The sequence below is a fragment of the Sander lucioperca genome, chromosome 12 (genome assembly GCF_008315115.2).
Source record: "Sander lucioperca isolate FBNREF2018 chromosome 12, SLUC_FBN_1.2, whole genome shotgun sequence".
Taxonomy (NCBI): Eukaryota; Metazoa; Chordata; class Actinopteri; order Perciformes; family Percidae; genus Sander; species Sander lucioperca.
In genome coordinates, this window is record NC_050184.1 from 35,396,101 (window position 1) to 35,420,186 (window position 24,086).

The following is a 24,086-nucleotide window of genomic DNA, read 5'->3' on the forward strand; positions in this document are numbered from 1 at the left end:
ACACCCAAATTCTTTGTTTTTGTTGCTGTCATGTCATGTGTTACGTCCCCCTTATTCAGTGATCATTCCAGTGTTGCATCGCCATTTAATACGGTTATTAGCATTCCAAAGACAGGTTTTGATGGAAGGATAACAGCAACAGTCGGTCACGGAGCGGAAATCAAAATCTATACAGCTGTGTGTCCACCAACGTTTTCACACTGTGCATCATTCGACATTGTGTGTGCTCTTCATCCTGGAAACATGTTAACTGATAAAAACTGGAATACTGTTTACTCTTTTGAGCATATCTGAAGCCCTCCCTCCCCTGCCCTTCCTCAGCATCAGATACTGTCCCCTTTTCTTTTTATTTATTTATTGAAAACAAAAGCCTCATGTGTGGTTGTACTCTTTTAATTTCCATCCAGTTTGGCCTTTTTGGAAACCACTATTGACAATATCCCTTGAAATTGACAAAAGTTCAAAATAGTGTCAGGCTGAGTAGTAGAAAACTTACTGTCCTTGTTTGATCACTAGTACGTGAGCAATGCCTAATGTCTTGTGTAACAAATAAAATGAATTAAACTATGAATGAAATGATAGAACAATAAAAAGCACATGGCAAACCTGGAAAGACCCCGATTTCTGTTTTGTGTTTCTTCTTTAACATCCAGGTGAGTTTTGTGTCTATACATACATACAATAATGTTTTATATACACTTGTACTAAAAACATACAACTTACAGAACGATACAGTTTGAACAATGACAAGAATCTGGCTTTTGCCTAATAATCATTCCACGACGAAATATAAGAATAATCTGATAAACATCTTCGAGGTTGTGAACAGAGTTAGTGTGCGAGACATTTTGGATGAAGCGCAAACTGCTGCAGCACAAATGGACGTTTTGTGGTTGCCATGCCAACAGCAGGACACCGTGTCTGTTTCAGATACCGAACGCACGGCTTGAATCCAAGTCCAACTCACTGACGGAGAACAACAGCACTGTTTCAGTCCTTCACTATAATAGTCTAACCATACTTCTTCATTAGGGCTGCACAATTAATCGCGATTTTATCGAAATCGCAATATGGACCTATGGCCCACTATAGGGGCGCCTGGATAGCTCACCTGGTTAAGAGTGCGCCCCATGTACAAAGGCTCAGTCCTTGAATTCCGACCCTTTGATGCATGTCCTTCCCTCTCTTTCTCCCCTTTCCTGTCAATAAAGGCCTAAAAATGCCCCTTAAAAAAAAAAATCACACTACAATCATTTGAATTTTAATAATTTTCAATGAAAATGAGAATAATGATACAAAAAAGGTTATTCCCTCCAATATCTTGAATCATATCGCAATATCAGTCAAAATAATCGCAATTGGATATTTTCCTCATATCGTGCAGCCGTATTCCTCATTAGTCCTTCATAAAGTGTCACCCTCTTTTGTAAGCATACCTGTGTTATTATTATTATTATAATTATTATTAGACAATGTGTGGCATGTGATGTGTCATTTTAGCCTCACTGAGTCCCAGTTCTTGTTCATGCTTTTGTCCATTAACAACGCCATGAGGACTGCTGTGACCTGAGCTGTGCAGCAGAGAGGCAACAAGGTGGAGCAGACTCGGCTAGAATTACCCATGATTCACCACGTAGCTCTCGTACGGGTGACCCAGCAGTCTCTCTATCTCTGCCTTGGGCACCACCCAACACTTGCCCATGTGGCGTTTCCGCACCGTGTCTTTCAGCGTCTTGTCCTGCAAGGTGAGCGCCATGCTCTCCGATCCCCACCTCAGGATCCCCCTGGCTGAAACCGCCTCATGGCGAGCACCTCCACCCAGATAATCCTTCACCGCTGTTACACGCATGTCAGCGTACTGAAACTGGCCTGTTGGCAGATAAAGGACAGAAGGGGGGAGGGGAGGGTAACTAAGTGCATTTACTCAAGTCCTCTATTTAAGTATAAAACAGACTTGTACTTATTTTGTCTTGTGTTCTGAAGGGGAATTCTATTCTATTTGTTTAAAGTGTTTTTCAAGTTCAATAAATGCAACATCTTTCCATAAGTCAATGAGTAATCATGTTAAATAATCGCAATTTCAATATTGACCAAAATAATTGTGAATATAATTTATTCCATAATCGAGCAGGCCTATTACATAGGCTACTTTTACTTAATGTTTTACAACTGTTTACAGCTCTGTAGGTATATAGTGTTTATCATTATGCATATGCATTTACTATATTGCTGTTTACATTCAGTTTATTCATAGCAATTTCTATCTTATTTATTTTACTTTTTATATTATATTATTCTATTTATTTTATTTTTGATCCCTTATTTTAACTTGCACTATTTCATGTTCAGATTCTCATTTTGTTTTCACTTGCGTGATCCTCGTTTTTTTTTTTTTTTTTTTAAATACATATTTCATTAGCAATGTTGTAAGGAGTCTGAGACTTGAGATTTTTGATTTCCAATGACTACTTATCTGAAATGAAAAATAAAAAAATAACTTAAACTTAAATTTGGATGTGAGTTGGACAGTGAGAGTGGACACTGAGTGTGTGTGTACACTGTCCAGGATTTGCACCATTTACAGCCAAATGCTGGTAAAATGTTAAAGTGGCTGGTAGATTTGCTTCACCCACCAGCCAGAAAAAACAAACAAACATTGTTAATCAATTGATTGGCTGGCAAAATTTTAACATTCACTAGCCATTTTTTGGTGGGCGAAAAAGTTAAAGGACAAATCCGGCGCAAAATGACCCTAGGGGTTAATAACACGTGTACCGAGTTGACCGTTCTCTGGGATATGTTCTCATGCTAATCAAATGTGACCAGTTTTAGCGCAAACCGCTAATTAGCTTATAACGCTAGTCGTCGGGGAATGGGTAAAGTAAAAAGAAATCACTATTTCTACACCACTAACAAGGCTCAAAATAGTACCACATTTCCACGGTAGCATAATGAGGGTCCCTACATGTAAACCAAAGCATTGAGAACTTTGTAAGTGTACAGACAGTTTATTAAAAAGATAGATTATAAAGACAGTACCGTTCACGTATACATGCAGGCGTCATCTTGGGAAAACAGTCACGACCAGTCGAACGACGAACGCCGTGCAACATGCATTCAGTTCAGCTCATGTTGCACGGTTATAAGGTAATTAGCGGTTTGCGATAAAACTGGTCACATTCGATTAGCATGAAAACATATCCCAGAGAACGGTCGACTCGGCACACGTGTTATTAACCCCTAGGGTCATTTTGCGCTGGATTTGTCCTTTAATATTGAACCCTGCTATACAGAGTGTCACTGAGCTGGTGTGTGCATATGTACCCAGCAGGCCTTGGCTTGAAGCAGACAGCCCCCGCCCATCTGTGATGTAGAAGCCCAGGTGAGCCATCTGTAGGTAGCTGGGCTGTTTGTAGTGGTGGAACAGAACCAGGAAGCGCACGTCCTTGGCCAGCTCGATCCAGCAGCTCTGATGGTTGTCCACGGCAACTGTCACCCCCTGCCTTATCACCGACCCCTGCTGATTGATGGGAAGATGGTCCTGCCCTTCCCCTTCCACCACCACAGCGTCCAGTGACAGGGTGATCATGATGTCACCGGAGCCGCCTGTGGCCGAGGAAATGGTGAGCCGGTCGAAGTATGTCCGCGTGCGCTCTTCAGCACCGTGCTTGGAGGGAGCGCCCATTAGATGGCCGTCAACAATGATACCTTGAGGAGGAAGGGGACACACATTTAGGAATTGTGTACCTTGTATGTTAAAGGTGCTGTAGGTAGGATTGCGAAGATCCAGGACTTAACCAAAAAATGCCAACATCAACAACTTCTCAGTCCCTCCCCCCTTTCTGCTAAAGCCCAAAACAGTCTCCTAAGCCCCTCCCGCCACAAGGGAGAACACTCAGTTTCCCCCCCCCCGGCCCTGATTTGTGTATCTGAACAGGGAGCTGTGGATTTTTGCAAATCGCACTACAGGCTGTAGGTGGTGCCAGAGGAGCCGGATTTTTTTTTTAAATGACCTGCTTCATGTAGTTCTACTGGAACATAGGGTCAGTTTCAGCAAACATGACCGAAAGTTAGTTTTATAAGTCTTACCTACTGCACCTTTAAATCACACATTCCCTAATATTTGTGTGAAGTGCACAGAGGTAAAAATGCACATTCATTTTTATTTTTTTTTACAAAAGGCACAGTTCAACAAATATTAAAATTTTTAAGTCTATAATAGTTCATAGATTATGTTCTAATCCAACTAATCAAGACCTTTTCAATGGAATTCCATTGCTAGGCAACAGCCTAACCCTTGTTAACTTCCTGTCAGATGATGTCATTTACATTATACATACATACACTGCAACAGGATATCAACTTGGGGCCATTTAGAATGTTTATGTTCACATCTGTGAAAAGGTCTTCTGCAAATATGTATAAAGCATGTCTAATATATTTCTAATACATTTTTGTACATAAAATTCAAATGCATGCCCATCTTATCTATACCTGTTGGTTAAATCACATATTCCCTAATGTCCCTTATATTTGTGTGAAGTCCAGAGAGGAAAAATACACATTAATTTTATAGTTTATGGGAGTGTACAAATGTAACAATTCTGTAAGAGTGTATAGGTCTCATAATGGGAAGGGAAGTTCCTTTGGAGCAAAGCTCTGTATACTGGGAAAACACCCTAAAGACTTTGTTGTGACTCGGCTACTGTCGCTGCTTATCAACTTTGGACTTTACAAGCTAGAAGTATAATCGCATTGTTATGGAGAAGTATGCCTACACCTTCTACTGGAATGTGAACAAAGGAACTGATGGCCTGTCTGGCTTTGGAGAGACTAACATATTGAAAAAAAAAAGAACGTTGCTCACTTGTGGAGTCCTTACATGGGCTTATTGGAAACTCATGATTTTGAATTGGGGATTATTTGGAAACTTTCTGTAATTTATGCACTGCTGTGATTTTAATTCAATTTAATAATTTAATTGTATTTTAATTGTAATTTATTTTATTTTTTTGCCAGATTGGGGGGGAAACATTTTTTTTTTCATTTCATTTGTTAAAATGTTCATGTTTAAAGCAATCTGAAAATCTCAATAAAAATATGTTTTAAAAAACAAAAACAAACAAAAAGTAGATTTTAACACTTAAAGGTGCAGTAGGTAAGACTTATAAAACTAACTTTCTGTCATATTTGCTGAAACTGACCCTATGTTCCAGTAGAACTACATGAAGCAGGTCATTTAAAAAGATATCTGGCTCCTCTGGCACCACCTACAGCCTGTAGTGTGATTTGCAAAAATCCACAGCTCCCTGTTCAGATGCACCAATCAGGGCCGGGGTGGTGTGTGTGTGTGTGTGTGTGTGTGTGTGTGTGTGTCTAACTGCATGTCAATCACTGCTCATGCACACACTTTTCATTCATTCTCCCTTGTGGGGGGAGGGGCTTAGGAGACAGTTTAGGGCTTTAGTGGAAAGGGGGGAGGGACTGAGAAGTTGTTGATGTTCAAATGTTTTGGCTAAGTCCTGGATCTTCACAATCCTACCTACGGCACCTTTAAGTGAAATGAGAAATGTTATTTGTGAGCATACCTCTCTCTGGGTCCTCTACCAGTCTGAGGACATCATTAGCTCTGCCGTCCACGGTGAAACACAGGTTCTGATGCAGCTTTGGCAGCTGGACCACGAAATGAGGATCTCCATCAACTACAACAGACAACATCGAGCATTAATACAACAAGAGTACATCAAATATTCAAACACATTTGACGGTGTAATAAAAAAACATGAACAGTAAGTTGTTGACCTGATGAGGAGAAGACCCGGATGGTGCTCAGTCTGGACGGAGCAGCATCTAAAAGCACAAGACATTCAACTAAAGCACTGGTTCTCAAACTGTGGTACTGGTGGTACGCGAGCTCCCCCTAGTGGTACGCGGATGGAATCTTTGATATATTTAAAAAAAAAATTAAATAAAATAATTTAAAAACAATAATACTTAAACTATAATCACTTAAAAGTAATTTAAAATGAGTGGTTGTATAACTAATATTTTTTTGTTTCGATATCAGCTTGCTAACGTTACACAGTTACATAATTAGTTAGGAGCTGGGATGGCAAGATAGTAAGCAGAGGTAAAATGAATGGTTCAAAAACACTGCAATCGTGGCTCCAAATAGAAACTATTAGGAAGAGAAGTGCAGATAAGGGGGGAATAATTCGAGCAGCCTTGTTAGTGGACGAGGGTTAGGTTTGGGTTAAAACGTAATGCCCGGGATGGGCGCTGCGAGGGGACCACTGGTGTGAATAGAAAACTTAAAAACCTCCTTAAAAAAAACACGTTCGGTTATATAAAAGCTGTTCAAAAGAAAGCCAGATATTAAAAGCAGGTTAAAAGAACCACTGGACAGGACGGACAGCGGGAGAATACAACTTTAAATAAAAGGTCACCTCCACACCTGCCCTGGCCTCTCTCCTGGAGAGATTACAAAATAAATAATTAAAACATAAAAAAAATATGAAATTATGAAAATAAATGCCCCGGCGTCGCAATATAAAAAAAATTCTCCCAATGTTAAAGGAATATTATTTAACATTAAAAAGGACTGAAAACATTTAAAAAAATCTAAAATACTATCTGAATTACTTGCCCTTGTGGTTAAAAAGTATACATACCATTAAACATTTGTAAATGCTGAGGTTTAAAAGTAGCAGCAAATGATGCAAAACAGTAAGGAGATATGACCCCAGTTACCTCAAATTTGGACTCAGTTAGAGCAGGACGGAGCAAGTACAGCCTGGCTGTCAAATTGTAATAATTGTTTTTAGCGTGAACTGTCCATTGCTGAATAGGGTAGGCCTATGCTACTCTATTTTAATGTGGACCATGATGGTGGTACTTACAGAGCCTAATCATATGTGAAGTGGTACGCGGTGTAAAAAGTTTGAGTAACACTGAACTAAAGGACAGCCCTTCTCAGTACCAAGCACTGAAACCAGTGACAGGACTATAAACAGATATGCAAGCAGTGTCTCTACAATAAATCACATATTCATTGTAAATAACTCCCACTAAATACCAGTGGTAGAAGAAGTATTTGTACCCTTTACTTAAGTGAAAGTAGTAATACCACACTTGGCGTGAAAACACTCCACTACAAGTAAAAGTCATGCATTCAAAACATTATTTAAGTACAAGTACGTAAGTATTAGGGCTGTGCAATTAATACATTTTTTAATCGTGATTACCATTTCGACTCCTAACGATCACAAAAACAATGTATTTGAGGAAAACGATTTTTCTGCACGTTACTTTTTGCAAGTAAACTCTTATATTGTTCTGAATGAAAACATTTTTTTCAAATGGGGAAAAATATTTTGGAAAATTTCACAGTTCAGTGTGTGTTCACTGTTGATTTGTTTAAACTGTTTTTTAAGTTTGATAATTGCTTCCAAAAGTCAATGAGTAATCGTGTTAAATAGTTGTGATTTCAATATTGACCAAAATAATCATGAGTATGATTTTTCCATAGTTGAGCTGCCCTAGTAAGTATTATGAGCAAAATGTACTACTTAAAGTACCAAAATACAAATGTAGTGGAGTAAAAGTACAATATTTGTCTCTATAACGCTGTGAAGTAAGTATGAAGTATAAAATGGAGTACCTCAAATTTGTCCTCAAGTACAATGCTTAAGTAAATGTATTTTGTTACATTCCAGCACTGCTAAATACTTACCAAATGATCCAGTGTCTGCAGTATCATCCCCTAGAAATAAGTCAGAAAATGTATTTGTAATGCCTGAAAAGCAGCTGCAGTACAATCTTGCCTCTAATGAGAATTTGAAACTCACAGGCGTCATAGTTGAGATCGTAGTCGTAGTCATAGGTTGCATCATAGTCTGGGAAAATAGAGGCAAGCAATGAGAACACAAGTTTAGGACACGTCCCGCTGCTCAAAAATACATTTAGATTTTACAGAGAACAACAGGATAAGAAGCATTAATAGTGATACACTCACCTTTTACAAGATCGATATCTATAGGAGATAGAACACAAGATACATTTATATTCAGTTCCAATGCTGTCATGTAGCTGATTAGCATGGTATATCATAATTAAACACCTGTCAGAGTATATCGTTACATTTTAATACATTTTTGTATTAGATAAAATGCGATTGAAAGCTCAGAAGAACGTGATCTGTCACTGCAAAATAAAAAATAAAATTCAGCTTCACCTTTCCTCTGAATGAAAGTGGAGACATCTGGTGGAGAGATGAAGAACATTCAGTTAGGAATACATATACAAAAGTCTGCAGCCTGAATATTCAGCCTGTAACTTGATTGATGATAGACTCGACTGGGTGTAACCTAGTCTGGATCAACGAAGGTACATTTCCAGGATAGTTGCCTGACTCTGTTCGCTTGGGGAAACAACAAACTTCGAGCTAGCAAGCTACACGCTGAAAATGGTAAGTTTTAAAGATTTTTGGATGGTGCAACAAGGCAGGCCTGCTTGGTTCTTTCAGGGAATGGTTGTAAAGATTTACAAAGAATACATTTACGGCATTTCCTCTCTAACTGGGATGTTTTGGGACTGATTGGTGGGACTGTTGTGGACGAAGTACACACGGAGATACACTGGTAAGAGACAATGAGGTTAAACCATGTATCCAGCTAAGTCAAATAGCTCACGTTACTGTATTGTGTGAACAGTGAACTTAATTTAATATTGTATGTGGCATTTTCTTTTGCGGGGTGCCAATGTTCCACCTAAACAAGTTCCTTCCTGAGACTATTTAGCAGAGCCACCGTCGCTGTGTCCGGAGCTTAGCGCCGCCCAAGACGATTGTGATTGGTTTAAAGAACAAACAACCCAGAGCGTTTTTTTCTCCTATCCCAGAATGTATGTGTGGTGTAGCCAGACCTTACTCCAAAGCGCTGTGGAGAGAGGTCTGGCGAGGTGAAACTAGGTGTAACCTACCCAGAAGCCCTGCTGCTTCCCACAGCCGCGGCCCATCTGTGACACCAGGCATGGGAGCAAAGGTGGCCGACACAAAGGTGGCGATGCTCAGGTCAGTGTTGTTGTCGTCCACAGCTGGAGCCGGTGCCGGGGGGGGAGAGATGAGGCGAGACAACAGTTCGGGTAGGGCGGTGGTGATTTCAGGCACATCTGGAGCAGATGTGCTGCTGTTTTCTGCCTCTGTGGAGGGCACAATCACTTTGACAGGAGGCAGGGCTGGCCTCGCTGTACTGGGCTGTGGGGTAAGGGGTCTCCCTGGCAGGGACGCAGGGCCAGTTGTGACTGACCTGAGTGGAGGTGCGGTGCTGGTGGTGAATGTTAGCATTGTGGTGGTTGTTGAGGAAGTGGTTGTTTTCAAGGCTTTGGGCTGGGGGGTGGAGACTTTTCCAGGTGTAGGGGGTGGCGCTGTTTTTAGAGCATTAAGCACAGAAGTGGGTATCTTACCCGCAGGAGGAGGAGGGGGGGGAGGGGGAGGAGGGAGAGAGGCAGCTTTGGATTCATTTTGAGAAGGAGTGGGCTTTTTACCAGAGAATGGAGCTGGGGCAGTTTTGACAGAGCTGGGACTTGCAGTTGTCGTGGTTTTCTTGGATGGGGATGAAGTTGGGGATGAGAGTTTTTTATTCTGCTTTGGCGGTGGCTGAGGAGGGTCTGGTTTTCTTTTGTTAGGCCTGGCGTTAGAAGGTGTGCTGGGTTTCTTTGCCACACCGGCAGCAGATATTTTGGTGACGGCAGTAGTCATTGCTGTCGTGGTTGTAGTTGCTGCCGTGGTGGGTTTTGTGGTGGTTGGAGTTTGAGCTGCTTCATCTGCATCCGGTTTAACTACGACTAAAGAAGTGACTGGTGTTACAAAGTTATACTTGAGGGATAGGTTGGTGGCCTTGTCCGCCAGTAGCCTTTGAGTTGCAGGGTCAGTAGCGTTCAGTTTGGCCAGGAGCAGCTCCTTGATGGTGTAATACGCCCAGAGACGGTGCACAAAGCTGGAGATTCCTTCCAAGTCTCCTGAGCAGCCGGCTAAATCTTCACTCCCGTTCCCCTTTGCATAGGAAATCAACACATCGTTCTCCAACTTGACGTGTTGCTTTGAATCAGTGGCGGACATTGACACCTTAAAATCCTTGACCCCTGGTTTGACTCTCCCAGCCACCACCAACTCTGAGCCTTGGAAGTAGTTGGGGAACAGGGAGCGGGTGATGTCAAACGCCTGGTCATCCAGGTACGACAGCTGGATGTCTGATAGCAAAGGGCTGGCTACTTCGTCGTAGAAGCCCTTCAGCTGCAAGTCTGCGTCTGCATCCTCGTACACCATCCGAGCCACGCCGCGGTTATCCAGAGCCAGGCGTTTCAGGAGGAGGAAGTCGGCGTCGTCTCCAAAGGCCAGGCCAAACAGAGAGGAGGAGCCCAAAGCTTTCTTGGCGTTGTTAAGGATGGTGTCACCAGCCGTCACTCCAATGGTTGCCTCCCCATCCGTAAGGAAAATGACCAGAGGGACGCGGCGGGATGAGAGGTGGCTGGAAGAGGCAGAGGATGGAGGGTTGACCAGCTGGGCAGCTGAAAGCAGAGCTGCATTGATATTTGTCCCTGATAGAGAAGAGTGGGACAATCAGTGTTAAAGGAAGAGGACAAACCAAACATAAGGTAGTTGAAAATAATCAACTTTAGATGAACTATTGGAGGAAGGTTTGTCCGGTATACAGAGCTGCTCCATTAGCTACATATAGATTCATTCAATTTAAAGTCTTACACAGACTGTATTACTCCAAAACCAAATTTGGACAGATGTGATATCTCAGAGGGACAGTCACACTTATTCTGGCACTGTCCAGTATTAAGTAATTTCTGGATTGACATATTCAACTGTCTTTTAAAACAATGCCAGACAAATAGTCAGCCGGATTGTAATCTCATCTCATCTATTCTTGGTTGCTCTGACAGTACAGAGGCCCTTACTCCCCATCATAAGGCAATTATTAGCGCAGACATGGTCACAAATGCTTTCTATGGCTAAGAAAAAAATGTTTTTTTCTACAAAAGATATTCACAAAAATACTTTTTGAAGTTGTGGAAACCATTTTTGATATTGTTTGATAAGACTTTAATGTCTTTTTTTTAGTTTCTTTCTTTTTTTCGCCTGTGTTTGCTTTATTTTTATATTGCTGTATTGTCTAGTTTATTGTGTGACTGTTATGAGAAAAATTGAAAATAAAGTATTAAAAAGAAGAAAATGATACATTTTTGTCTACAATACCACAGCTCCAACACTAGGGATGTAACAATGCATGGTGAGTAGGTTACAAATCCATATAAATGTGTCCCATCTAGCGTTGAGATCACGCAGTTCAGCTACGGTAGCCTTCACGCTTCAAAAAGCCCGTCTCTTGCTCTTTTTAATATCGTTTTTCTTTTTCTGGGCGAAGAAGAAGACTCCTGTTCCTGAAATTTGGATTTTTAATACGTGTGGTCCTCCATGTTTCCTTCTTCAAACTTGCCGGGGCCAGGAAGCGACGATACCCATTAGCAGCATTAGCAGAACCTGTAAGTTTATCATGTGACAGAGAAAACGCGATAGGCGGAGCAGTATGTCCTGTATGTCCCTTACCGGCTAACGTATTTCAAGATGGCGCATGAATATGGAGCGCCTACTCCAGTTCATGTGAATGCAAATTTCAAGGCAATAGTCACAATGCAATTTTTAAACAGCCTAGGACATAATCTACTTTTGACGTCACTATGTGTTCTTAGTTCAGAGATTTATTTATTTAGTTATTTTGATGTGGGATTTATTTTAAAAATCTAATTATTATTTTTTCCTTTGCCATTTAACATAACACACAATCTCAGTTGCACTTTTTAATAAGAAGACACATATGTAGTTTTGCACAATTTATATTACTAAAGGAATTTTAGTCATTTGTCTGCAGCTTATTCTGTAAAAGAATTGTGAGAAAATAGTATCGTGAACTTAAAATCGTAATGAATCAGGAGTTAAATGTATCCCTATCAAACAATATCACTTTTCAACTCACATCCTTCTGCAATAATCCTCTTCACAAAGTCTTTGGCGTCTCGTACATTCTGCCGAGTCGCCCGGACTGTTCGTCCTTTCTTCCAGGTGTGAACTTTGTCTGAGAAGGTGATGATATTGAAGTGGTCTCCCTCTCTCAGGTCCCCGAGAATGGTGCCCATGGCCTGCTTGGTCTACTGACAGAAATGTTTAGAATTATTGACAGAAATACCATGTTCTTTTTGCAGAATGAAGATAGATAAACCGTGCAGTAATAAAGTGATACTGTAAATATATTTTACTATTTATTCTCTTAACTTATATTTATTTATTGTTTGTTTATCTTTAGAGTGTCTTGTACTTCCCCCCCCCCTATCCCTTGCTGCTGCAACAGTGTGAATTTACCAATTGTGGCATTGATAAAGGATTTTGAATCTTGAATATTGTTATTATATTGTCAGGGTTTTGGTATTTGGTTTCCTGTTTTATTTTGTAGTCTGTCTTGTCTGTCTTGTCTTGTCTAATTTACTTCCTGTTTTCTGTTTTCCCGCCTGTTTGATTGTTCTGCCCCGCCCTGATGTGTTCCACCTGTTTGTATCACCTGTCCGTTGTTAGTGTTCATTACCTGGTGTATTTAGTTCCTGTGCTGTTCTTTGTCTGGTGTCGGATCATTGTTTGATGTTGCGTGTTTTGTGTCTGGTTTTGTTTCTGTCAGCACGTCATTGCCTGTTCAGTTTTATCTGCCTGCTCCATTTTTGGACCGCCTTTGGTTTGTTCTGTTTTTCGTGTTTAATAAATCCTCGTGCTCATTACTCCTCGCCTGCTCTCTGCATTTGGGTCCACCAGTCTCTCTCTGCACGTGACATATATTATATTTTAGCAGGTTTTCTCATGCAGCTGTAGCCACAGGGAGTCCATGAGCAGGGGCGGAGCGAGGGGGTGGCTTCTGGGGCTCCAGCCCTGAATGTTTTCTTAAAAGCCCCGAATCTTTTAGGGTTTTAAAATAACTTGACCTTTGTGTCATTTCCCCTCAAATCTATGGAGCAAAAGTTCTATTACTGGGGAAATATCGCCATTCATTCTGTGAACTCTACTAAAAAGAGGTTTCAAGATTAGTGGTCTATATCCTCGACGTTTCACTTCCGGGATTGCTCCGTTGCCGACGGAAATCATCATCATTCACTCATTTAGGCCGGATATCCGTTGCCTTGGGCTTCCTTTGTGTTGGCATTCTAAACTCCGGTGGATTTCTGAGGACTATGGTTAACTGCTCCTCAGATCTCTGCAGGGTAAATCCAGACAGCTAGCTAGACTATCTGTCCAATCTGAGTTTTCTGTTGCATGACTAAAACAACTTTTGAATGTACACACGTTCCACCAAAACAAGTTCCTTCCCGATGGCTATTTTGCAGCAGCACCGCGGCTTTTCCTGGTGCTTAGCACCGCCCAAGACAATTGTGATTGCTTTAAAGAAATGCCAATAAACCAGAGCACGTTTTTCTTCCATCCCTGATAGCTGTGTGGACTAGCCAGACCTTCCTTTGCAGCTCAGCGGTGGAGGAAGGTTTGGCAAAGCGAGACTATAAGATTAGTAATGCTGTTTACGCCATATTCCTGCCTACATTATGGAACTTAAAAATAGAAAAGTTTTGCCCCTTTTAAAGGACAATTCCGGCACAAAATGAACCTAGGGGTTAATAACACATGGGTACCGAGTCGACCGTTCTCTGGGATTTTTTTTTCATGCTAATCGAATGTGACCAGTTTATTTATTAGCTTTCTTAGCTTTTAACGCTAGTCGTCGGGGCACGGGTAAAGTAAAAAGAAATCGCTATTTTTATACCACTAACAAGGCTCAAAATAGCACCACACTTCCACAGTAGCATAATGAGGGTCCTTACACGTAAACCGAAGCATTGAGAACTTTGTAAGTGTACAGACAGTTTATTAAAAAGATAGTTTATAAAGACAGTACCGTTCACGTATACATACATGCGCCATCTTGGGAAAACAGTCACAACCAGTCGAACGACGAACGCCGTGTAACAAGTAAACAGTAACATAGCTCAAGTAGCTCAAGCACGCCGTTCGACTGGTCATGACTGTTTTCCCAAGATGGCGCCTGTCTGTATACGTGAACAGTACAATAAAACTGGTCACATTCGATTAGCATGAAAGCATATCCCAGAGAACGGTCGACTCGGTACCCATGTGTTATTAACACCTAGGTTCATTTTGCGCTGGAATTGTCCTTTAAGGTGTCAGGTGTAAAAAGGAGTACTCAACATTTGTTGCGTTCTGGTTTCAGAATGATGAAGACAGTTGAAAAACAATAAGACACAGTACAGGATGAAGGCTCTACAGGATGATTCTTTGCCTTGGCAACTATCATGTTTTTCCCATATGACGTACCGATTTGTTGGCATATTATTATCAAATGGCTTGAAAAATAGTGCATATAGCTGCTGCCGTAAATGGAGCACCGGACCCCGCCCCCTAGGTTTGGGCTGAGCCCTGAATGTTTACAACCTCTGGCTCCATGTCCCCATGTCCACTTTACCTGTTTCATCTTAGTGCCTATCATTGAGCCACTGACATCAATGACAAAAATAACATCCTTAGGAACCACAGGAAGCCCTCTGGGAGCAAAGTAATGCACAAAGTAGCCGTCATACACCTGAGAGAAAAAAAAGACAACCTTTAGTATTTTTGTATTGTGACAAACAATCACACTCATGTGTATTTGACAGGCCAGAAGTAAAAATCCAATGCTGCTGACCTGGACTTCACCCATGAGGTCTTTAAGATCCACATCATACTGGATGATGAAGTCTGCGTTTAGACCTTTAGAGGAGATGCTGTTCTGCTGCTGTAGAGTAGGACTGTAGCGAACCCGAGCACAGCAGGCGCTCTGCTCCACATGAGTGGAGGCAGGAGGCTCTGTGTCACCTTTAGGAACATAGGACAGAATTAAACCCATGTAGCAGTAGTCTGAAATGGTTAAAGTAATCATCTATAACATTTCCATTTTGAGAAATACTCTTATTTGCTTTCTTGCCGAGAGTTAGATGAGAGGATAGATGCCACTCGCAAGTCTGGACGGTAAATATGAAGCTACAGCCAGTTAGCTCAGCTTAGCATAAAGACTAGTCTGGCCCTTTCGAAAGTTAAGGAAATTCGTTTCTTGAGGCCCACCGTGGCGCTGCGGTGGAAGGTCTGGGGAGTCCACACAGCATTCCGGGATGGGAAAACGTGCTCTGGTTTATTGCCATTTCCTTAAACCAATGACAATCATACGGAGCAATGGCGCCTAGCTAATAGTACAGCTAGCTGTCTGGATTTACCCTGCAGAGATCTGAGGAGCAGAACCATAGTCCTCATAAATTCACTGGAGTTTAAAATCCCAACACAAAGAAAGCCCAAGGCAACGTATATCCAGCCTAAATGAGTGAAATCCGGCGAAATTTCCGTCGGCAACAGAGCAATCCCGGAAGTGGAAACATCGAGGACATAGACTACCTTTAGATAGAGCTAAACTGAGCTAAACCAGCTGCTGGCTGTAGCTTCATATTTACTAGGGGTGTAACTCACACGTTTTATCACGATACAATATTATATCAAATCTTTGGACAATGATACACTATTTACTGATATCACAGTCTGCCACGACACGATTTATTCGCTTTAGGGCCCTGCGACTGATACGAGACGATACATAAGCCCATTTAACACAATAGTTTACATTTATTTACAAAAAGCAACCAAAATATGATTTGACAATTATATTACTAAGCTCTTCCATTTACATTTAAATTTAAAAAAAGAATAAATATAAAAGTGGGAATTTCAAAATATAGGGGCATCTTAAAGATGACGATACCGTATAGTAAAAGCCCAAGGTTTAACCCCTGAGGTGCTGTTCCACGGGTAGAGTAATTGATGCACTTTATACCTTTTTGATCAATAAAAGTCCAAGTCATATTTGAAGTTAAAGCCTTTGGTTCCACTTATTTCCATGAGATCTTAGTTTGGTTTCCAGACAAATCACTGCTTGTATGTATGCCTGTGTAGTGTTGTGGTGTTGGTGTGCGTGTGGTCAAAAACTGTATGTGCTTCCGGGTTGCGCCCGAGGAACCAAAGATTGGTTCCTATTTATACCAAGGGCACTAATTGGCTCTTACACTGTATGTATCGATATTGTCACTTTGTATTGATAATATTGGATCGTTGAGGATTAAATCGGTATATCGATGCAGATCGATGTATCCCTGATGTATCCCCCTAATATTTACTGTACAGACGTGAGAGTGGTACCTGATGGTCGGTGTACCTGTACTTTAAAACAGTGTACAAGTATTTTAAGATTTCTTCTTTGAAAGTTGATCATCCTAATGACCCATCTCAAAAATATACAGTATATCGACGTGTAATAACTCAGATTTTACCTTGAGCAGTGTTGGAGAGCAGTCGGCTCGTCCTGAGAGGAAAGGCTTTGATGAAACTGATGCCCGTCCGCTCCATTATACTGACGTCTAAGGTGAGGTTCTGCACAGGCTGTCCCGGCCTCAGACCCAGACTGAGCTCGTAGCGGCCGAGCCGCCGAGGCAGCAGCTCCTCGTAGCTCAGGGAGAAGGACATACGAGCTCCCGACGGCACGCTCACCGCCACACGGAACTTCTCAATCTCCCGCTCTCTGGAACACCGCACAGTAAAAAGGGAAGGAAAACTCACAATACTGGATTGTCAGTCTCCTCTTATAAAAACTGTAAGAACAGGTTCACATTAGAGCTGGGCGATATGGAGAAAATCAAGTATGTAATATAATTTTGACCAAATACATCAATATCTACATAGTAGGGTTGACAAGTGGTGCTTTCACAAAATATTTACACAATGAGATTTCTGGAAAATAATCTTTAATTATGTGGACATAATGACTGAGTGGGTAAAATAATAGAACAGCTAGAACAGTCTGGTAAGTTCAGAAAATGATATCACTTTACTGTAATGCAGCCTTTATCTAGACGGTATCTAGCCTCATATATCGATATAATATCGATACTGTATATTTCCCAGCTCTAATTCACATTCAAAAATGTTATTTTGTGGAAGCTAAAGAAATAAGAACAAATTTGGGACTGACTTGGTAGCAACAAGTCCGGCTGTTTTTCCTTGCTTCTTAGCGGCATCGTAAATCTTCCTGGCAGCAGCTCTTTCCTTCACCTGGGCCACATACACCTTGCCATTGGAGGTGCTGATGGGATGGAGGAAAGAGGAAGAAGAAATAGCTCTCTGTGTGACTCACAGTGGCCAGATTATTTCAGTCACAAACACGCCTGGCCTGCATTGATTGATTTTATTTTGCTCCATGTATTTCCAGAGTGATCACAAAGCTGCTTCACAAACACGCATCATGCTTGTTTGCAAATGGAGTTTCTAACATGGGAAAAGGGGGTGGGGGTCATAAACAGGGCGAGGAGTGGAAAAGAGTAATTTCCCTCTGAAAACAGCGTTAATGAAGAGAGATCCTGCAGGCCGATGACGCTGCGTGCTACACCCGGCAAAATCCCAACCAAAACCACCGCTCCAAAGTGGGATCCAATTCACACAGTGCACTTCCTAGACTTCGGTGACCGCTGATGGCACGTGACAAGGTGCTAAATTAAGGTCAAGCCCTTTGAACAAATATATCCAAAGAGAAAAAAACATCAAGGGCTTACTAAAATAAACCCACAGGCTTGAAGCGGGTCTTGTTTGAGAAACAGAGCAGAATGGCAAGAGTGGAAAATGGAGCCGCTTGTATTTATGTGTGTGGCTGCCGGCCGGCTGGCTGAGGGGGTAAAGGAACGGCTGTACATCAGTTACTTACACATAGAACACAGAGTTCTTAGTTTCAGACACAGAAATGCCAAAGAACTAACGTAACACATTTGCCACAGCTTTTTTTTTTCTCCTCTGGGGTATTTGGTGATGTGCTGACGGCTGTATAGGTTCTGAGTGTGAAAATGTGTGTAAGTGAGTATGTGAAAGACAGAAGTCAAGGATTATGGTTGTAAAAAAAACCAAAAAAAAACTGTACAAGCTCCAGACTCACACATACTTAAAAAAATCTAAGTCTACGTCCGCCTCCATGTAGGCACGCATACTGTATGTACATTTAGGCGTGTGTGTGTGTGTGTGTGTGTGTGTGTGTGTGTGTGTGTGTGTGTGTGTGTGTGTGTGTGTGTGTGTGTGTGTGTGTGTGTATGTATGTATGTATGTATGTGTGTGTGTGTGTGTGTGTGTGTGTGTGTGTGTGTGTGTGTGTGTGTGTGTGTGTGTAGCGTATCTAAACTGGCAGGCTGCCTCAGTAAACTGTGCGGGGGAGAAAAGGGGGACTGGGCAAACTCCTGTCATTTTCTCTATTAACTTTCTGACTTCCATTTACAAAGCCTGGTATTCATGTGCCCTGAGGTTCCCCCTCCTCCTGACCTGCTTCCGCTCCCAAACCCAGCTCCAAGTTTGGGGTTTGGCCTGCAATGTTGACTTGTTTGTTTTGTTTATATTTAGCCAGTTTTGAAGAAGAGCGGTCAGCAAACCCTCTCGGTAATCAAATTATGCATCTCTCCTCCGGACCGGAATTCCAGTCCCTTACATAATTCCTCTGAAGTTTTATTTCTGGATTCTGCCCAGTAACGAGAACATTACTTTTATTTATTGCAATTTTTTTCACCCATATAGCAGGGACTTATTTTCCTTGTCAACTTTAATGCTTTTGACTCAGTGGGTTTGGATAAAGGGTTTGTTGTAAGGAATTATCATCCAAAACAGTAAATGTAACGGTGATTGTTTGCATTTCCTGGCTTTCAAGGCAATGTTAGAGATTAGAAGTACAGGAAATGAAAGGACAGACACTCAGGCTATAGCTACACCACTATGTTTTCATTTTGAAGCGGCGTTTTAAAACAAAAACGATCTCCTTCCACACAAGAGTTTTAGCTCCAGTAGCAGAACTAATCTCCGTCCATATTAACACGTCCGACAACACATATCACATGACCATTCTCATACACTGGGCATGTGCGTGCTGGTGTAAACAGGAAGCAGATTGTTGGACATTGCTCAGGTTGGAAATCATAAATGTATAAGTTGAAAACAGAAAATACTTTGGAGAAAAAACACTAATGGTGAAAAGTAAGATCAGGGATTTATTAGCTTGGAGCGACGGCGAGGTGGAACTGTACTGTAATCCTACCTAACCGATACGACTGACTGACGTGCGTCGTGTCCAAAGGTCTCCGTTTGTGCCCATCCAGACTACAAAGCAACTCTGGAGATTTCAAACCAAAACTGGGGCAGCCGAGTTTCCAAATGTCTCCGTTTTAGATGCTCGGAAACGCTGGAGTAGTGTGGACGCGTAAACATAGCAAAAGAGATTTGTTTTTAAATCAAAATGTAGTAGTGTAGCATTCAAATAATACACTTATAAACAAATACAGGAAGTAGTGATGTAGAAGCGCTGTCTACTGTGGAAGTGAAAAGACTTACATGGTGAAGTTGGAGATGAAAGCAGAGGAGGGCAGGTCCACCTCGAAGGCAGCCTCCTTGGTGATGGGCAGCTGGTTCCAGACTGAACTCTGGACTCTGGTAACAGCGTAGCGGGACACCACGGAACACTTCACATGGTAGTCTGTCACCTTCAGCTAGTGACATCACAAACACATGCACAAATCCCTACAGAGGCTGGAGCAGAAAGCACTGGAGCTGAGGAGGCATTACAAGACAGCACAGTGGCCCAATGGTAAGCACTGTGGCCTCACAACAAGAAGGAACCGGGTTCGAACCCTGGTCATCTGTGTGGAGTGTGCATGTTCTACCCGTGTCTGTGTGGGTTTTCTCCGGGTGCTCCAGTTTCCCCCACCACTAAAAACACGTTCTCCCTCTGTGTGTGGTGAGCCTCTGACGTCATAAGGCTGCTGTGAATCAGCCAGGTGGCGGTAGAAAGTAGCCCCCACCCCCCCCCCAAGTGATATATGATAAAGTGCTATATAAATGTAATGAATTATTATTATTACATGGAGGGACAAGACCAGTGGTGAAATGTAACTAAGTACATTTACTCAAGTACTGTACTTAAGTACAAATGTTGAGGTACTTGTACTTTACTTGTCTTTTCACGCCACTTTCTACTTCTACTCCGTTACATTTCAGAGAGAAATATTGTACTTTTTACTCCACTACATTCATCCGACAGCTTTAGTTACGTTACACATTAAGATTTTTGCACACAAAACACATGTAGTTTATAAAATCTGATGTTTTATTATAAAGTAAACTAGCCAACAATATAAGGGCCTACAAGTCCAGCTGAAATGATTAGACCATTAAACACACAACTGTTTGGATCCTTTCCAGTCTCTAAAATGGGAGGATTTTTCTGTATTGAGTACTTTTAATTTTAATACTTAAAGTACATTTTCATGAGGATACTTACATACTTTTACTTATGTAACATTTTCAATGCAGGACTTTTACTTGTAACAGAGTATTAGTACTTTTACTTAAGTATCTAAATACTTCTTTCACCACTGGACAAGACACATTATTGTCATCCACTGAATACAAGAAAGGTGGAAGAAGTATTTAAATGTTTTACTTCAGTGAACGTACTAATACCCCACTGTAAAAATACTACAAGTAAAAGTGTGCAAGTATTATCAGCCACATGTACTTAAAGTATGAAAAGTAAAAGTACTGACTGTGCAGTAAAGTGTTCCCTGTCAGTGTGTTCCTCTTCTATCTGATGTTTCTGGATTAATATTCCTGCTGCATTCATGTGTATGTTGTATTTTACTGCTGTAGATGGTTCAGGTTGTGCTCATTTGAACTCCTTTATATACTGTTGGTAGTTTAATCTACAGCGATGCATCATATTCTATAAGATCATCATGTGTTTGTAGCGTCGCTGTCCTGTGAGAACCACGTATCTCTAAAAAGTTTTTAAACTCTTCATGGTGTCAGAAAAACAGCCCTGTTTTCAGCTTTGTGACGATACCTTTTCCAGCTGATCCAGGAGGCTTTTTAAATATTTTATTTAGTTTAAGAAGTAGAAGAACTTTCTCAACACATAAAGGAACACTTCGTTTTTCAGTTTATCACAAACATACAACATCAAAACATCTGGAGATACATGGTTTTCACCGATCAGGAAGGGGATGAAAAACTGTCATCTGAAAAGTAACTAAAGCTGTCAGAGAAATGTAGCGGAGTAGAAGTATAAAGTTGCATAACGTGTAATCAATTAGAGTACAATCACATTGAATTTGCACTTAAGTACAGTATTTAAATACATGTAGTCACATTCCACCACTGGCTGATAATGTAGTTTTGCAACTTATTAAATACTAAAGTCATCCCCACAGATCCTAACTTCATGGCACGTTGACACACTGCTGGGAGAGCACCAATCAGATCTGAGTATAACAGACAACCGTGAATGCTTACTTAACCCCCCCCCCTTCCCTCATGCTTAGTGAAAACAAATCATAAACCTCACACACAACTTGTTCTTTGTTTTGTCCCACACCACGGTCGGCCCTGCGTCGCTCTGACGAGTCAACCAAACAACACAACGCAGTTTCCTGCATGCCGTCTCTGTCCTCCTCTTGTTTACTGGCGTGAGCCAATCTGGTCAGCACTGGCCACATTACTGCAGGACGAGGCCGGGCGAGGCGACAGGCAGCAGGAAGAGAGCCACATCAGCCCTCCTACTCACTGCTATTTAGGAAGGCTGTGGTCTGTGCTGTACAGACTGTATTACTGTGTGTTTTCAGGGGATTGCTTCACAGTTAACACTGAAGCAAAGTGAGGGGAAACCACAGTGGAGCTACGGATGACACCATGGAAGCTTGGTCTGCAACTCACTATGTAGGCTATCACTGGTGGAAAGTAACTCATTTTACTTAAGTACTGTACATAAGTGCAATTTTTAATTGTTAATTGAATGTGATGCCTGTACTTGACTTAAGTATTTTCATTTTATATTCCTTTATACTTTTACTCTACATTTCACAGGGAACTATTGTACTTTTTACTTCACTGCATTTATTTAACTGAAAGTAAAGTTACTTTTCAAGTAGTTTTATACAAAAAAACAACAATTTTTAAAATACAATTTGTTAACGCCAGCTGGTCTAGTTTGTCCTCATTGTGTCAGATTGTTGACTTTTCCCCTCTAAATTCTTCAGATGGTTTTTATTTTAAAAAAAATGTTTGAATCCCAAAGAAATCAAATCAAAAATCAAAGATTAGAGAAAAGCTTAATACAAATGTGTGTAGCAGAGCTTAGTTTTTTTTCCCTCTCTCTCACATTTGTAGATATAATAAATGTTTAACAGGGACTAAGAAATTGTGTCTCATATGTTGTTTCATGAGGAGCTCCAATCTTACACTAACAGTCAGATTCATATTTGACATTTAATGACAGTAACCGGATAAACTTACCACTGCTTTTGTTGGTTTGCTTTGACGTCTTACTCTCTGGAAAAGAAACAAGACAAGCACGTCACTCAAGTGCATGGGGAGTTTTGTAAAATGTGATTTTAAGATAAGAGGCCAACGGCACACTGTGGTGATGTGATGCATAATACAATGTATTAGTACCACTGTTTGTTCAAAACTCCGCCTTTTTGAAGAAATCTCCACAGTCTGCCTACGTGAGGGTTGGGTCAAGATTTTGTGTCGAGATAGTCTGAATCTAAGCCATTCACGAATGGAGGGGAAGTGGAACTGGAAATAAATGCTTTCACTGTACACAGGGCCAGTGAGGGTTGCACGATTTGCTCTCAAATGTTAATTTTGCACACAAGTCACTGCTGTCAATACATTACCACATATCCTGGTCATTGCTGGGAATCTAACATTAACAAATATGTTTAAGAGTGGAAAACCTTTAGAGGAAAACGTATAAATCATATAATTTATATATATTTTTAAAAATATTTTATGTTCTGGCCCAGTGAGTATTGGTTGCAAAATCTCACTTTGGGAAACATATACTACTCTTAAATTCTGGGTATGGTCACTAACAGCATTTTGCAGTGTTACCAATAGTTTTAATTCTGCAGAAGTCTTAATTAAAATAAAAAAATTAACCAAATATTTGCGATTAGGGTACAGATATTATTCACACACAACATACAGTTCTGTGTTATTATTGTTACACTGTCTTCCTGCCTTGACTCAGCCTGCTTTAACAGAGGGGTGTGTTTCACAAAGTAGCATAAATTGTAGCCGTCAATGATTTTTGACACATTGAAAAAAGGTAAATAAAGAAAAATATACCTGTAAAAGAAGATTTGCTCCCAGGTTTGCTTCATAATCCCTTGTTAATCCCTCTTGCACATACAAAGTGAGGAACACTAGAATGCACTGGATCCGCAGGTTCATCATGTCCATGATAATTCAGCTTTTAGGCTCTCAGATGAGGTGCTCTCAGGTTCTCAGCAGTTGTGCACATACCTCACATTTTACACAAGTTCTTTTCTGCAAGGGGCCGGCTTTCCCCTCCCTCACCGCGGCTTAGTTTACTTCCACCGCAGTGATAATGAAAGAAGTTATGATACGAGTAAAACATCCGTCTGGTGTTGTGGGGGGGAAAAAAAAGTTTAAAAAGCATGAAGTTGAGTCAGAAAGTTGCGTGAGTCCCACTGGCTTTAAAGAAAGCAGCTCCCAGCTTGTATGCTTGCATACTGGAAATTTCGCAGACTGCTGCCACCGAGGTGCACGAGAGAAATGAAGGATTGTTAACCCCTGCTCGGCTATTTGGGGAAAATACACCGCTACCAAAACACCTCCCCTTCCCCCTCTCTGTAGGAGTGCTCCTAAAAAATGCTCCAGTCTGAGTTTTATTCCCTAAATTACTCCCAAATGCGAGTTTTCATTTCCTCTGAGAGCTGTTTCCCAAAGAGCCATTATTGGCTGAATGGAACAGAACATTGGTCTGCTGTGGTACTTAGTTCAATTTAACTTCTCTGCGGGAGAGTTAAAAACATAAGAAAGCTGCCAGGCAGCCAAAACAAACAGGATT

General features: G+C 41.2%; 1 protein-coding gene across 1 annotated transcript; it reads right to left on the minus strand.

Moving 5' to 3' along the window:
• Positions 1-12: 12 nt before the first annotated feature.
• On the minus strand, positions 13-24,072 carry itih6 (inter-alpha-trypsin inhibitor heavy chain family member 6). Its single transcript, XM_031290515.2, has 17 exons — positions 23,342-24,072; positions 22,502-22,537; positions 19,547-19,701; positions 17,163-17,273; positions 16,465-16,712; positions 14,799-14,968; positions 14,580-14,696; positions 12,042-12,213; positions 8,980-10,596; positions 8,234-8,260; positions 8,015-8,032; positions 7,848-7,895; positions 7,733-7,762; positions 5,803-5,850; positions 5,589-5,702; positions 3,325-3,708; positions 13-1,869 (listed from the first exon to the last, which is right to left on the minus strand). Exons 1-17 carry the CDS (start codon positions 23,453-23,455, stop codon positions 1,616-1,618), a joined length of 3,663 nt encoding a protein of 1,220 aa, XP_031146375.1. The 5' UTR covers positions 23,456-24,072; the 3' UTR covers positions 13-1,615.
• Between the last annotated feature and the right edge of the window lie 14 nt (positions 24,073-24,086).

What these genes read in the sequence shown, in the direction of transcription:
- itih6 (XM_031290515.2), bottom strand. Translation starts at nt 23,455, where the DNA reads ATGGACATGATGAACCTGCGGATCCAGTGCATTCTAGTGTTCCTCACT. An exon ending in GCAAACCAACAAAAGCAGTG is followed by an intron (nt 19,702 to 22,501) that starts GTAAGTTTATCC and finishes TGATGTCACTAG; the next exon opens with CTGAAGGTGACAGACTACCA. An exon ending in GAGGATTATTGCAGAAGGAT is followed by an intron (nt 10,597 to 12,041) that starts GTGAGTTGAAAA and finishes CTTCTCTATCAG; the next exon opens with GGACAAATATCAATGCAGCT.